This window comes from Danio rerio, chromosome 5 (assembly GCF_052040795.2).
Source record: "Danio rerio strain M-AB ecotype USA chromosome 5, GRCz13ab, whole genome shotgun sequence".
Classification (NCBI taxonomy): domain Eukaryota; kingdom Metazoa; phylum Chordata; class Actinopteri; order Cypriniformes; family Danionidae; genus Danio; species Danio rerio.
The window spans coordinates 76625585-76642500 of record NC_141025.1 but is presented as its reverse complement, the minus strand read 5'-3'; the positions used below and the strand labels follow the sequence as shown (position 1 = coordinate 76642500).

The 16916-nt window shown below is 39.1% G+C and overlaps 1 protein-coding gene across 48 annotated transcripts in view; it reads left to right on the top strand.

Moving 5' to 3' along the window:
- smtnb (smoothelin b) overlaps positions 1-16916 on the top strand; it is a 162451-nt gene that overhangs the window by 140795 nt on the left and 4740 nt on the right. For 42 of the 48 annotated variants that reach the window (XM_087254449.1, XM_087254448.1, XM_087254456.1 and 39 more), the window contains 6 exons: positions 1140-1202; positions 1293-1356; positions 4188-4352; positions 6566-6686; positions 7254-7405; positions 14218-14388. In XM_087254449.1, coding sequence (XP_087110575.1) covers positions 1140-1202; positions 1293-1356; positions 4188-4352; positions 6566-6686; positions 7254-7405; positions 14218-14365 — 713 coding nt within the window. In that variant the 3' untranslated portion in view covers positions 14366-14388. The remainder of the gene's footprint in view (positions 1-1139; positions 1203-1292; positions 1357-4187; positions 4353-6565; positions 6687-7253; positions 7406-14217; positions 14389-16916) is intronic. The other 6 variants (XM_087254443.1, XM_087254430.1, XM_087254442.1 and 3 more) reach the window with 1 other exon arrangement.

The following is a 16916-nucleotide window of genomic DNA, read 5'->3' as shown; positions in this document are numbered from 1 at the left end:
AGTGAGTCTTATTACGTCTTACAGTGTGATGCATTAATGCATGAGTAAGGCTTGGTTCAAACCAATCAGCGCGCTCTATTGTGCAACTTCATTAATATTCATTACTGTCACAGTGTAGATGGCAGAGACGCCACGTTGTGTTGGCATAACAAGCGTGAAGTGTTGCTTTTATAGTTTGCTGCAGTTAAGTTTCGTTTTCATTTTCTCTCTGTGAGAGCTCAGACTCACGTGTGGATTAACAGTGTACGCGACGCTCGACAACAATAACTTATGTGTCCAAGGAGGATTATTGTTTACCTGAGAGCTGTTCTCATCTGCAAATGCTGAGATCCGGATTCGCTTGTAGTCTCCTCTTAATAAAGACGCGGCTCTAGTTGCTGGTGATTGTCCTGTCTCTACAGATTTGGTAAGTGAGCGACCAGTGCTCTTTGTTTATTCAGTTCGTATTTTATTCGTATCAAACAAACTATTGCACCAGTGTAAACAAATTAGCACTAACAGTTACAACCAAACTATAACCTCGGGTTGGATTTGTGACCGGAATAACACACGCGGCTTTCTGACGCTACCTGCCGTGTGCATCTAAGTTTCCGGGAAATGCTGAGTTTTTTTTACTCTCATTCGCCGTGCGGTATCAAACATTGCATGAAAAACACACGCTTAGAGCAGCTCCTCGAATCAAATATCTCGTTTGTTGGGAGGGACATGAATGAATTCCCTGAATGAAAGAGCCAAACTGCAGTTAAAGTCCAACATTTAATAATCTGGCAAATAATTCGACTACAGATGTCCATGTAAACACAGTCACATTGTCCACTGTGGTTTTGTGTTTTGACTCTGAAATTCAGCGCGCCCAAATAGACACTCCCATACCAAGCCGCTTTTCTTCCTCCGACACTCCCCCCTAAACAGAGCTGGACACGCCCACTTTTATGACTTTTTCCAAAGTAGAGGTGTGAAAACACCCTGCTGAAACGAGGGGGTTTCATGGCCCTTTAAAGTTCTTCTGAAGCAAAAAAAACACCCAATTGCCTTTTAAAAATTGTAAAAACTATTTAGATTCAACAACAAATTTAATTTAAGTACAAAAAGGTACTGAGTGTGTATTTCAGACATCTTCTGTGTGCTTCTGTGTGTAGATGACGCTGGAAGGACGTCCCGCAGCACCATCATGGAGTCCAGCTACATTCAGAAGACAGACAGTGAGTTGACTGAGCTCCATACGCCATGTTCTCAGTGTTTGTTTCTGTCAGCGCTCACATCAAGCCTCTTTCCTCTTACTGTTTTATTAGAAGGCACAACGCAAACAAAGTCCTACAGTTACTCCAGCACCACGTCCACTAGAAAGGTCGGAAGGTGAGTGCTTAACAGTCAACATCAAATCAAAATTTATATTTTAACATACAGTTGAAGTCAGAATTATTCGCCCCCCTTTAAATTTCTTTCTTTTTAAAATATTTCCCAAATCATGTTTAACGGATTCAGGAAATTTTCCCTATAGGTCTGTTAATATTTTTTCTTCTGGGGAAAGTCTTATTTGTTTTATTGTCGCTAGAATAAAGATTTAAAGGGCACATAGTTTACCCCTTTTTTATGATTTAATGTTAATATTCTGGTTGTTCTGAGTGTGCCAGTTTAGGTTCAGTTCAACACACAGTTCAGGTGTTTTTATTGTAATGTGTTAAAAGTGTCATGTTGGGGGCGTGTACACAGTTTGCTGTTCAGGGGCGTGTTGCTTCACAGTTTCAGCTTCCCGCCCAACGTAACAAGGGGGCGGAGCCAAGAGCTCCTACGCTCTGTGTTTACAACAGACAGGCTGACAGACAGAGAGAGAGAAGCTAAGCTAAGCTAGAATGAGTATTCAGCCGTACATGTACGACTCGATCACAGACCAAGCAGAGAGTAAAAAATCCGAGCTTGTACACCGAGACTAATAACCACACACACTGAATTAACTTAAGCTCGGTCGCGTGCACGCCGACAGAAACCCACACAGCGCCGAGCCGCTGACCCGAAGCTCGCTGCGTGCAGCCCGACAGAAACCCACGCCTAGAACTCCGAAATGCACGGCGACACGCAAAAGGTACAAGCAATAATTCCGATTTCAGCGATAATGTGGAGAATATTGATCTTGTGTTGAGCCCAATGAGCTTTTCATCAAAAAAATAGAGCACGAGTGTTCCTTTACTGATATCGCTTTGACTCACACGCTGAAAACGGCGGACGTGCAACAACAAACTGAGGATATGATCATGACGCAAGGCTGTCAATCAATATTAGTGGGCGGGGGGGACCGCACTCCGACGTAAAGTTGCGGTCGGTCTGAAAACCGCTCCAATTGGTCCACCGTTTTTATGTTGTTAAAGTAAAAAAAAAAAGGACTGTGTGTGTTTATATCACCCCAATATGACGGTCTATACACTATACTAACACACATGTCTGTCCAAACAGTTTGAACAGTAGATTTTTCACCATAGGTGCCCTTTACATTTTTTAAAAGCTCTTTTAAGGACAATATTATTAGCCCCTTTAAGCTAATTTTTCTTAATTTTTCTAATTTCTCGATAATCTACAGAGCAAACCATCGTTATACAATAACTTGCCTAATTACCCTAACCTGATTAGTTAACCTAATTAACCTAGTTAAGCCTTTAAATGTCACTTTAAGCTGTATAGTAGTGTCTTGAAAAATATCTAGTCTAATATTATTTACTGTCATCATGACAAAGATAAAATAAATCAGTTATTAGAGATGAGTTATTAAAACTATCATGATTAGGAATGTGCTGTAAAAAAAATCTTCTCTTTGTTAAGCAGAAATCGAGGGGGAAAATAAACATTCTGACTTCAGCTGTATACAGTCATGTGAAAAAGCTATTAAATTACTAAACCTATAAATTACTAAACCTATTAAGTCTCAAATCTCTAAACATCTCCCACAGAACTCGTCCTAATTAATGAAAAATAGAGCTATTCCAGTCTTCTGGTGAAGTTCTACACATAGTTGCAAAATGAAATATTGAATTGTCAAGCAGGGGCGCAACTGCACTTTCAAGATTTGCGCCCAAATGGTCAACGGAGGGGGAGGGGTGGTATAATTTTTTATTTAATAAAATACAATGTTATACTAATATAAAATGCAAAATAAACGTTTTTATCAAAAAATATTTATTTATTATTTGAAACTTTTAATAAGGATAATTTCAAAAGTAGTTTTGGCACAATGGCGCCACACATAGGGGGGGCGCCATTGTGCCAAAACTACTTTTGAAATTATCCTTATTAAAAGTTTCATATAATAAATAAATATTTTATAATATATAATTTTTATAATTAAAATATAATAAATAAATATTTTATAATATATTATTATAATATAATATATATAATATAATTATTATAATATATATTTTATAATTAAAATATAATAAATAAATTTTATAATATATTATTATAATATATATAATATAATTATTATAATATATATTTTATAATTAAAATATAATAAATAAATATTTTATAATATATTATTATAATATAATATATATATAATATAATTATTATAATATATATTTTATAATTAAAATATAATAAATAAATTTTATAATATATTATTATAATATATATAATATAATTATTATAATATATATTTTATAATTAAAATATAATAAATAAATATTTTATAATATATTATTATAATATAATATATATAATATAATTATTATAATATATATTTTATAATTAAAATATAATAAATAAATTTTATAATATATTATTATAATATAATATATATATATATATATATATATAATATAATTATTATAATATATATTTTATAATTAAAATATAATAAATAAATATTTTATAATATATTTTATATATAATATGCGCCGCATACACTGCATACCTCTTTTTGCGCCACCTTTGTCAAGCTTAATTTTTTTTATTGTGCAGCTCTAATTCTGATAGGGAAAACCATGACATTCAACAGACTGTTCAAACTTTTTCACATGACTTTATTGTTTTTATGAACTCTGTACACTTTTGAAAACAAGATATTTTTTATACCCAAAATATCTGTGGGCACACCGACTATAAACTGTTGTTATGTTGTCCTTTTGGGGTGATGATCTATTCTGTTGTAAAGTCTTTCTTATATACAGCATGTTTTCTTCTGTTTGTTGTAGTGTTTTTGACCGTGAGGACAACACGTCTCGCAGCTCCAGCAGATCTTCAGCTCTGGATCGCAGACAGGCCGAGAGATCGGAGCTCATGAGGGCTCAGACGTTACCAAAGACATCTGCGGCTCAGGCCCGGAAAGCCATGATCGAGAAGCTGGAGAACACCAGCGGGTGAGAACTCCTGCGCTTCAGACGATAGCTCTGTTTACAGCTAAAGCTTTATATTCATGTGCAAACCTTTCCATCCAATGAGTCAAAGAGAATGAAATGGTCACTTCCTAATAAAATGCCTCCAAATATAAAGAGAAATAGAGTTTTCTGCAGTAGGAGAAGCCACTAGCTAGGTTACAGCAGTGTCTACTGCAGTGCTCCCCAACCTTTTTATCATCGTGGACCGGTCAACACTTGACAGTTTACCGCGGACCGAGGGTGATTTGACTTACGGTAAAATTGCCGTGACAATACCGTCGGTCGTGTCATTCATTCAAATGGGTGCTTCTGAAAGGCACACCGCGCCGCACACCTCCATTGGAATCAATGAACTTGCACAAACTCTAGAAGAGACACAATATGCGAACAGCCTCTAAAAGGCCGCCGTCATGTGCGATCTCCATCAGTTAATCATCTTGCACAGACATGCTGGATTCACCTGATTTGTTGACTAATGGGTTGCGGATCTATTACTTGGCAGTTTGTGGGTCCTTCACTGGGCCTTTTCCTCTATGCAAAGAAGCTTTCCAAAGATGCCTGTTTCTTACTCATTTTTGCTGTTTGTGGGTTAAATTTAGGCGCTCAAGTGCAGGGGCGCCGCCGGCCACCACGGGCCCTCTGACAACCTTTCACAGTTGAAAGTGAAGACGAGGGAAGGAGTGAGGAGGATGGGTGGGTGTAAATGTTGTGGACGAAAGAGAAGAGCGGGGTGGGACGGGTGGGTATCACAGACAAAATTGAGGGGGGGGGGGGGGGGGGGGGAGTGTGGGGGTATGGGATGGATGGATGGGGGGTGGGGGGTGGTGGTGGGGAGTTATCATGGGCCCCTAATAATATCTCTGGAGGCCCGAAAACAGCGTGGGCCCTTTGAATTATCTCAACTCCCCCCCCTACCGGCGCCCCTGCTCAAGTGAGCGAGATGTAAGGGAGAGAATACGCTAATTTTTCAAAAATAATCGTTCAGACTCAGATAATAAATAAAACGGAAATGATTCATGATTTCTTGTGCGGCCCGGTACCAATTGATCCATGGAACAGCACCAGTACTGTTATACAATAGCCCCTTTCACACAGTGATACCGGTAAATATCCGGAAAATTTCCGGAACGACTTTACCGGTATATTGAAAAAAGCGCTGTTCACACAGGCGAGGACGTTACGGAAATTTTCCGGAAAAGAGCATTCACACATCCATTCCAAAATACCGGTAAATTCTGACATCATTCACCACAAATGAGCTTTAAACGGCTGCGCTTGTGTTTGTAAACATTTGACTAAATTACAAACTCTGTGGATGATCAATATTGTGAACAACTTTCGCAGGATCACTTTCGCATGTCGAGATGTTCATAATATGTGCGTGTGCAGGCGCTCACAGGCTGTTTCACAGGCACACGCAAAGCTTAAAGGTAAACAAACAACGGCTTATCATAAGCATCTTATCGATGATTATTTACACAGTTGGCATTAAGAAGAACATGTAAACGTGATCTGACTAACTTCTAGCAGCTAAATGTGTCTGGAAAAATATTCAAAGGTTTTTATTCTCACAAACCGCGCGGACGTAAATGCGTCTGACTGTTGTGATTGGCTAAAGCAGACGTCTCACGTCAGCACGTTCTAGACGTGCACGCGCTTATTACGGGAATCTTCCTTCTGCATTCACACAGCGCATTCCGGCAAATTGCCGGTAATGTTACAACTTCTCTTTCCGGAAAATAGCCAGAATGAATTTACCGGTATTTTCAAAAAGGACCTGTTCACACATACAAGCTTTCGGAAAGGTCTGTATGTGTGAAAGGGGCTAATGACTTGCCTAATTAACCAAGTTAAGCCTTTAAATGTCACTTTAAGCTGAATACTAGTATCTTGAAGAATATCTAGTCACATATTATTTACTGTCATCATGACAAAGAGAAAATAAATCAGTTATTAGAGATGAGTTATTAAAACTATTATGTTTAGAAATGTGTTGAATCAAAATCTCTCCGTTAAACAGAAATTGGGGAAAAAATATACAGGAGGGCGAATGTTTCTGACTTCAGCTGTATATCGTAGTAAAATAAAATATCGCAATGTCTAATTTTTGCCAATATCGTGCAGCCCTAATGGAAACAAGCTAATGTTAGGTATCCGACAGAAGCTCCATCTAATGTTCATCCTTCTGTCTGCAGTAACTTGGCTATTGCTCAGGTGAACAGGGTTCAGCGCTCTACCAGCTTCGGTGTCCCCAACGCAAACTCCATCAAACAGATGCTGCTGGACTGGTGCAGATCCAAGACCCGATCATACGAGGTAAAACAGAGGGAAAAAAACAACCCTGCTGAAAAATCCAGCTTAAACCAGCCTAGGCTGGTTGGCTGGTTTTAGCTGGTCGACCAGCCTGGTTTTAGAGGGGTTTTGGCCACTTCCAGGCTGGTTTGCAGCCATTTCCAGCCAGGTCTTAGCTGGTCAGGCTGGGAGATGACCAGCTAAAACCAGCTTGACCAGCCTAGCCAAGCTGGGAGTCCAGCCAAAACCAGCTATGTCAGACTGGTCAAGCTGGTTTTAGCTGGATTTGGCTGGTCATTTTCCAGCCCGACCAGCTAAGACCAGGCTGGAAATGGCCAAAACCCCTCTAAAACCAGGCTGGTCAACCAGCTAAAAACAGCCAACCAGCCTAGGCTGGTTTAAGCTGGATTTTTCAGCAGGTACACCTGAATAAGACACAAAACCTAGACTTAGTCTTGACAGGGATTTAGACATGATAGACCAGAATTTTGTCATACTGTGATGTTTTTATCCAAGGTTATCATCATACCATCAGAATCTAACACCAGCCCATGCCTAACACTCATTGTTGATGTATGTCATGTGATGCAGAACGTGGACATCCAGAACTTCTCGTCCAGCTGGAGTGACGGTATGGCTTTCTGTGCTCTGGTGCATAACTTCTTCCCAGAGGCCTTCGATTACTCCAGCCTCAGTCCCACCAACCGCAGGCAGAACTTCGAGACGGCCTTCAGCACAGCAGAGTGAGTCCACATGCTAACATCACACAGGAGTAGCGTTCAAATGCCTACAATCTGACTCTGTGGGTGAACTCCATGTTGAACTAACTAACATGAACTAATACAACCTTATTGTAAAGTGTAACTGGAAATAGAACAACCTTCATTACCAGCCTTTTAAACCATCATTTACATGCTCCTTTTCTGTCTCCCAGTAACATTCATGCATTTGAGCTCCTTTGTAAATGCGAAGCGTCTAGCAGATTCCTTCAGATATGGTGTCTGCTGATGGAGGAGAGCGTCAGTAGTGTGTGTTTACCTGAGACACAGGTTTAACGCTCTTCCCCTGTCATTAGCTTTGACCCGGCTGGTCTGTGTCCAGATGATTCCAGTAGACTCCTTCTCATATCATTCCTTCTCCACCTGACTGAGCACTGGTTTATCTCAGCACCACAGCTGTCCGTTCATTAAAGGCACCGTCTGTAATTGCTTCTAATTAGAGGCCTAAAGGTGAATTCTGTCTCGCAGTGCTGCCGTTTGTTAGTTCTTCTCCACTGCATTCTCATCTGTGGGCTTTATTTATTTGCACTGGTTCCCTTCACTCAGTATCTGCTCTAGAGGTTTGGTCATGAACTCTGTAGGCTTACACCTATTCCCAAAATTCGGATGTTTTGCCGTCGAGATCTTGATTCTAAGGGTGCTTTCACATCTGTAGATCGCTTCATTTGGTTTGCACCAAGAGCAATAAATAATACACTAGCCCCTTTCACACATACTCACCTTTTCGGAAAATTACCGGGAATTTTCTGGAAAGGTGTGTATGTGTAAACAGTCCTTTTTTGAAAATACCGGTAAATTCGTTCCGGCTATTTTCCAGAAAGAGAAGTTGTAAGATTACTGGTAATTTGCCGGAATGCTGCGCTGTGTGAATGCAGAAGGAAGATTCCCGTAATAAGCGCGTGCACGTCTAGAACGTGCTGACGTGAGACGCCTGCTTTAGCCAATCAGAACAGTCAGACGCATTCGCGCCCGTGCGGTTTATGAGAATAAAAGCCTTTGAATATTTTACCAGACACATTTAGCTGCTTGATGTTAGTCAGATCACGTTTCTATGTTCATCTTAATGCCAACCGTGTAAATAATTATCGATAAGATGCTTATGATAAGCCGATGTTTGTTTACCTTCAAGCTTTGCGTGCGCCCGTGAAACAGCCCATGATGAGCGCCAGCACACACACACATATCATGTACATCTCGACATGCGAAAGTGTTTCTCTATACGTTTTCATCGAAGTTGTTCACAATACTGATCATTCACAGAGTTTGTGATGTAGTCAAATGTTTACAAACACAAGCGCAGCCGTTTAGAGCTCATTTCTGGTTAATGATGTCAGAATTTACCGCTATTTTGGAATGGATGTGTGAATGCTCTTTTCCGTAAAAATTCCGTAACGTCCTCGCCTGTGTGAACAGCGCTTTTTTGAATCTACCGGTAAAGTCGTTCCGGAAATTTTCCATATATTTATCGGTATCACTGTGTGAAAGGGGCTGCTGTTGCATTTTCTGCCGTCTTTTCGTCGTTTTCACACCACACTGCTGGCTTTGGTCCGAACCAGTTGAAATGAACCAAAATGCAGTCATCTGACAAAATCCACATCTCTCATTGGCCGGATGTTGTTGAATATATTTCCTAATCTGCTTATTGATTGGTCAGAAATCACGTGCGGGAAAATGCCAATGAACTCCCGCAGGTATATGTCGTTTTAACTCTGGTGGGACGACTGCGCTGACTGATTGTATTCCTGCTTTAGACAAACTATACATTTCGAGAATGAAGCGCGGCTGGAAAACAGTGTTTAATGCATCGCTCGTCACTTCAGGAGGAGACGTGAATTAATTTAGCTAAACTGCGACATGCTCATCTGGCGGAAATATTACCAACGATCCATCAGGTAATGTTTTCCCCTCTCTCTCTCTGTTGGTAAAGCGCTGTCAACAAATATTTTTCCTCCATATCCCATAATGCACAGCGCATCGGCCTACGGCAGCTGGATTAGTCCAAAAGGCGCAGTACTTTTTGCGGTTGGGTCTGTTTTAGTATGAATCATATTCTCACCACAAACGAATCGCTCCAGGGTTCGTTTGAAGGCATACCGAGACCACCTCTTCAAGCAGGTCTCGGTGCGCTTATTTGGTCCGCTTTTGGTGCGCACTCGAGTACGATTGCGGCATTCTAACCTGCCCAAACCAACCGCACCCAAAGGGAAAACGAACTCGATTCAATCGAACTAAATAAGGCAGGTGTGAAAGCACCCTAAGTCACATGTCTTTTACCGAAGTTTTCCACACTCTCTCTCATCGATTCTCCAGCAATTCAATATGGGATTTCGTGAATTTTAGCCACCTCCCCGGTTTCAGCCATCCTGGCAGTGATATTAGCAAGCGATACCTTCACCGCGCATAGCGAAGTTGAGAGAACATTACATTCTCAGTCAAAAGAGCTGTTCAGATTAGCAGTTGCTTCCATAATGTCTGTATTTGCGGCCGTTGCAAAGTTAGCCTTGTTGCTAGGGTGGCTAGCACCTGTCTGCGATTTGAAAGGATTGACTGTGTTTTCTTTATCAATACGCAACTTTTCAGCTTTCTTTTGTCTTGCTATTTTTTTGTTTTTGTTTGTTTTTCTAGTAACTTTAAAGACTAATCATACACCTATCATACACCTGGTGCAATGCGGCGCAAGACTCGACGCAATTGTTTAAATAGCAAATGCATTTGCGCTCATATGTGCGCCCATAGGCGTTCTGATCTAAAAAAGGAGGCTTGTTAAGGCGCGTTGCAATTTTGAGAAACTAAAATAGGCTGCACAATAGACCAGATCAAAGCAGGTCGATAGTCCAGTGCAGAGCGCGTTAGTTGTGCACCTCGCTTACACATAGCTTAATACACACAGGATGTAAAGCAATACACAAATATCTTTACAAATGAAAAATGATTAAAGGATTAAAATATTACAAAACATATTATTTTCTAGCCTACATAAATATAAAAACCACCGCCTCCATGCCTTCTTCTTCTCAGGTGGCTTTTTCAGTTCATTCATGACAATTTGCTTTTGTAAAATGTTATTATAATTAGCAGCATTATTTATTATATGCATATTTATATTTGTTTTATTAAAACAAGCTTTGATTTGTCCTCTTGTCAGGTTTTAGACTATATGGGGCAGCATGTGTATTTGGAAATAACTCGGTATTTTGAGCACACTTCGTTATTATTGTTCATTTATTCGTTTGCTGGAAATTAGAACTGAATTTAGAAATAGTTTTGAAACAAATATTTGCGCTTAACAAACAAAATTAATTATGTTGGCTTATGGATGTCTGTGCGTACAACAAGTTTCCCCATCCACGAGAGAGAAAGTGAAAGTAAATAATGAGAAGGCTCATTTCTCATTCTCGCACTGTAGATGCTCTGTTTAACTGTTTACTCTATAGTGAAGCATTCAGTTTTTCCACTTACAAAGTCCGTCATGTAAATAGCAAGTGCGCTATGGCGCGATGCAACTGAAGCCTGGTTTATACTTCTGCGTAAGGTGACCAGCGTAACCCACGGCGCATGCAACGCGCGTAGCTGTGCATTTATACTTCTGCGCGCTGTCTCTGTTGGTCTGCATTAACACTTCCGAAACGCTAGTTGGCAGTGAGGTGTAAATGTTCCTGTGTGTCGAGTTTCTTCGCCTCTGTTTTGCGTTTCCTGAACATTTCCGGGATGTACAAGTGGCTCAAACTCGCTCATTTTGAGGCAGGAACCGGCGGACGTGCAACAACTTTAACTATGAGGTAAACACAAAACAAAACTTTCCATCCGGAGCTCCTTCACGGGACTCCACACTTGTAAACAATCGCTCCATCAGGCTCGCGACATTCACGCGGCTCTCGGTCCCGCCCAGACTCGTCAGCGCTACCAAGCCGACCAATCACAGAGCTTACGCTACGCGTTGTTGCGACGTGTAGTTACATTTTTTGAGAGGTGCACGTCAGCGACGCCCACGGCGAAGGGCTATGCGTCAGCGCCATAGCATATGCCAGCGTTTGACGAATAAGTATAAATCAGCCTTGACTCTTAAAGGGAATGTGAGATGAGACTCTGATTGTTTATTCTCAAAAAACACCTTTAACTCATTATGAAAGTAAGCTTAACCGTTTTAGACCATGCGCCACGGTGCAAAGCGGATTTTTTTTGCCATCAAATTTTTTAATTTTTTTAATTATTTACAATAATCTTGCTTTTCCTTTTGACGTAAGATTATTTGTCTTACCCCATTGGCAGAATATTAAGCATGTTTTAATGAAAAACTGACTTAATTTTGACTTATTATCTCTTAAAACAAGATAATACTGTTTTGCGTTGTCTAGAAAATGCATTTATTGATATTTGGACTAGGAGCAAGACAAAAACTCTTAAGTAAGAAGCACATTTTTTGCAGTGCAGACTAAAGTCTTCAGCTCCAGCAGTATCAGACGTGTGCCTTTAATGTGAGCAGTATGCACAGCATGAGCCCTCACTGAGCTTCAGACTCTCTACAGTCTGTTTCACTACCAGACCAAACATGTTTGTCTGCAGATGAAGGTTTACATCATGGGTGTCCAAACTCATTCCTGGAGGGCCGGTGTCCTGCATATTTTAGTTCCAACCCCAATCAAACACATCTGAACCAGCTAATCAAGCTCTTTCTTGGTGTGCTAGAAACTTCCCGACAGGTGTGTTAAGGGAAGTTGGAGCTAAACTGTGCAGGACACCGGCCCTCCAGGACCGAGTTTGGACACCCCTGGTTTACATGTTTAGCCGTCACAATCTGCTTCTCTCATTGCCTTTGTTTACATGCACCAACTTTCATCAGCTCAATTAATTTATTTTTCCCCATGGTGTCCCCTGCCTCTTTTTGGCATTATGCAGTTTATTATTTCTTTTAGTTTCGTTTCTTAATTCTACTTTCTAATATTTTACTTCTACTGTATTTAATTTCATTTATTTAATTTATACTGCTGTATTTATAGGGCTTGTTTAAACTTGTATTTAGGTTACAGCACATTTCTTTAATCAACAGCATATATCATTATATGTCATTATTTACTGATAAAGTACAATGTCAGCACTTTTACATGCTTTATCATGCATTTATTAAAATACGTGCAGACTAATGCATGTCAACATTGCACTGCGTATATGCACCAGATACTTCAGAAAATGATTAGGAAAGTACTCTAATTCAAGCATTTAAGTTTTCTTTGCTGTCATTTTCTTTGCTGTTGGATCGGATTACAGAGGGAATAAACCATCCCTTCCAATCCGATCGAAATTTCATTCGATTCAGGTTCAACTGGATCATTTAAGTCAAGGGGTGATCAAACTAGTTCCTGAAGGGCTGATGTCCTGCAGAGTTTACAACACTAATTAAACACACCTGAACAAGCTAATCAAGCTCTTACTGGGTAAACCTGAAACAGGTGTGATGAGGCAAGTTGGAGCTAAACTCTGCAGGGACACCGGCCTTCCAGGACCAAGATTGGTGACCTTCCTTGTGTGCTGTTGGAGATGTTTTCATCCACTCTGGGCTCATTTTGAGTCTTATTTTGGCCACAACTTTCTGTGTTTCAGCGAATGGAATGATTTTTAAAAATCTTATTTTGACACATATTTTGGGAAAACATTAAATTGACTCCCCTTTTTATTATGTTGGGGGCTGTTTTTGTCCCATTGCCCTCCATTATAATTATATTTTTTGATTGCAAAGCTGTGACACCTTATTTGGTATTCTTTATTGATGGTGGTTTTCCCTGTTGGGAAAAGGTACAATGCATCATTTTGGCTACTGATCATCATTATTTTGTACACTATTTATGTTAAGTGACATAACTTTTGTCTAAGCAAAGTCAGATCTTGATTTCCTGATTGAATCATTAAAAATCAAGGCATGATCATATTTTATTTTGGTAAAATAAGCGTAATCTAGAGGCCTTTGCCTTTCGTATAAGCCACTTCTGATACCAAGTGATCAGCTAGAAGTCAAGATATTATTTGTTGCTCCTAAAACTTGGATAGGCCAAAAAACGTTTGTCAGGTAGTGTATACCGTAGTAAACGTAGCAAGTGTATTTATGCACACACACTATATTCTGCTGTTTTACTACATATAAAAGCCAGAAACTTTTTTGCACAGGCCTATCTAAAGGGTTAATGCTGACAACTGATGATCAACATATGCAATTATAAATTGTACCTCTTCTTCAGGGAAAACCACCAACAATCAGGAATCAGGGTTCATACGGTCCTGGAAAATCCCTTGAATTTTAGTAGTGAAAAATGTGTATGCACCCTGAGGAATACATGATAATATGGTGTCATGGCTTTGCAATCAAAAAATGTGATTATAATGGAGGTCAATGGGGCACAAACAGCCCCCAACATAATGAAAGGGTAGTCAATTTCAACAGTACACAAAGGTTAAGTTGCTTTACATGAACATTTTTGAATCTGATTATGAAAGGTTTATTTAGGTGCATGTAAACGTTCCCACTGTCTCCATGTTCTTCTTCACAGGCACATTTTGCAGAATGAGATCACCAAATGAATGCATTGATGTTTGTCTTTGCACATGTGTGTGTGTGTTGTGATTGTGAGGCATGAAATCACATGCTGTGGTCCTCATCATCACAGTTTTTCTGATGTTGTCTTGTTGTGTTTGTTTCTGTGTGAATTCTCTCTCTCTCTCTCTCTCCTCACTGCACTCGGCCTGTTCTGTGTGTGACTGTCGTCGTTGTGTCCGCATGCGAGCAGGAGGCTGGCAGACTGTCCGCAGCTGCTGGATGTGGAGGATATGGTGCGGATGCGGGAGCCCGACTGGAAGTGCGTGTACACGTACCTCCAGGAGTTCTACAGGGGACTGGTGCAGAAGGGCCTGGTCAAAACCAAAAACTCCTCCTAGAGGCATAAATCAGGCCAAAAACGGTGAGAGTCAGATCCGGCCTGTGAGGAGACGTGCAGATCCTCGGTGCAGAGCTGGATAAAACTTTAACCATGATCAACAGAACAAACTAACATTTACACCTCTCTTTTTATATTATTATTATTATTATTAAGCAGATACTTGAGTAATAGTTGGTACATGACATGTAAAGTCAGAATTATTAGCCCTGCTGTTTATTTTGTCTCCAATGTCTGTTTAACAGAGAGAATATTTTCACATTTCTAATCATAATAGTTTTAATAACTCATCTCTAATAACTGATTTATTTTATATTTGTCATGATGACAGCACATAATATTTGACTAGATATTCTTCAAGACACTTCTACACAGCTTAAAGTGACATTTAAAGGCTTAACTAGGGTAATTAGGTTGAAGTTAGAGTAAATAGGCAAGTCTTTGTATAACAGTGGTTTGTTCTGTAGACTATTGAAAACAAATATAGCTTAAAGGGGGCTACTAACATTGACCTTAAAATGCTTTTAATAAAATTAAAAACTCCTTTTCTTCTAGCCGAAATAAAACAATAAAGACTTTATCCAGAGGAAAAAATATTATAGCAAATCCTGTGAAAAATTCCTGAATCTGTTCAACAGGAGGGTGAATAATTGTGACTTCAACTTTATATAGTATAATCGTCTGGTTTTAAAAATACAGAATAATAATGCAATGCAGCTATGTAAATGACCAAAACATTACCCTTATCCCAACCCAAATTGACCCCACAAAAAAACAATAAGAAATAAATTATGAGTTATTAATAAAATTAATTAAAGAATTTAAAAAAGACTTTCAAAGAAGGTAACGTCTTGACAAAACAAACCACAGGGTTCCACATTTTCTAAAATAAGCTGTTAATGGAGTTTTGGTTATGATTAGGCATATATAGAATAAGATTGGGCTGTATAAGTGCTTTATAAGTGCTAATAAACAAGCAATATCTTAATAACATGCAGGTAAAACACACTAGTTAATAGTGAGAATGGGTACTTAAACTAAAGTCTTACTGATTTTTATTATTATTGTTATTATTATTATTAATTTTAGTTATTTTTATTATTATTATTATTTAGCCTTTTTTACAATAATTATTCACCCAAAGCAGTCTTACAAACGGTACAACACTATAAAATTGGTGTTTATTTTCTGACAGATTAAATACAGAAAGACTGATCAAAACGGACCAATCAGAGCAGAGTTGGTTTATAGTGGGGCGGGGTTTATCGATCACTCTCACTGGCAGAGCTGTGAGAAAAGCAAAACGCTATTGGCTGCTTTTTTAAAAGAGGAGGAGCTACACTATCTTCAGTTGAGATTGTCAAACATCAAATAAAAACACACATTTCAAAGCACTTCATGGGACCTTTAACTAAGATTTTTAGCTCAATAAACTCCTAATTTGCTTCTTTTTAACAGTTATAATGGTATTAGTTTAGGTATTAGTTATGATTTGGCATATATAGAATAAGATTGGGTTGTATATGTGCTTTATAAGTGCTAATAAACAACCAATATCTTAATAACAGGCAGGTAAAACACACTAGTTAATAGTAAGAATGGGTACTTAAACTAAAGTCTTACTGATTTTTATTATTATTGTTATTATTATTTTTATTTATTATTATTATTATTGTTGTTGTTGTTTAGCCTTTTTTACAATAATTATTCACCCAAAGCAGTCTTACAAACGGTACAACACTATAAAATAGTGTTTATTTTCTGACACAGATTAAATACAGAAAGACTGATCAAAACGGACCAATCAGAGCAGAGTCGGCTTATAGAGGGGCGGGGTTTATGGACATTAAGCCTCAAATTGATCAAACCAACCATATTAAAATCTTAGCAAAGTTACTAATTGCATATTCTGACAAAATTGCGATGTTTTTTAGACATTAGATGCATTTAAACGTGTTGTAGGAGACTCTAATGTAATATCAGGACACTTTAAAATACCCAGTGACCTGCTCTTTAAGCCCAGAAGGTCTGCTTTTTGAGTCTGAGCTGACACGTTTTGCTCTCGATCACTTCTGTTTGTTAGTTTCTGCAGATTAGCATAGCACAATATTGTGCGTCTGCAGCTCCGAGGACTAAAGGCCGATGCCCAAACATGGTGCTGCTCGTAGAGATGTGAAATGAAGACGATCAAAGCCCGAGTTTCTGCTCGGCTCATCGACACAAAGCAGAAGCTCACAGGACTGCGCTGTTCTTGGCACAGCACTAATGTTTGCGCTCGCAGCAAAACACACTTCTCTGTTGCCTTTACAAGAGATCTGATGTGAAGGGGCAATTATTCAGCGTACAGAATTCATCTGTTAATGGATTCTGACATGCTGTTGGGCACAATGACAGACATTTGTGAGCAAAAGTTAAAGAGATTAAATGGAAGTGCTCATATAAAACTTCACATCAGGGTTTTTAGTAAGGGTGTAACGATACACTCAGCTCAGGATACGATGTGTATCACGATATAATGTTCACGGTTCGATATGCATCACAATATTTGGAAT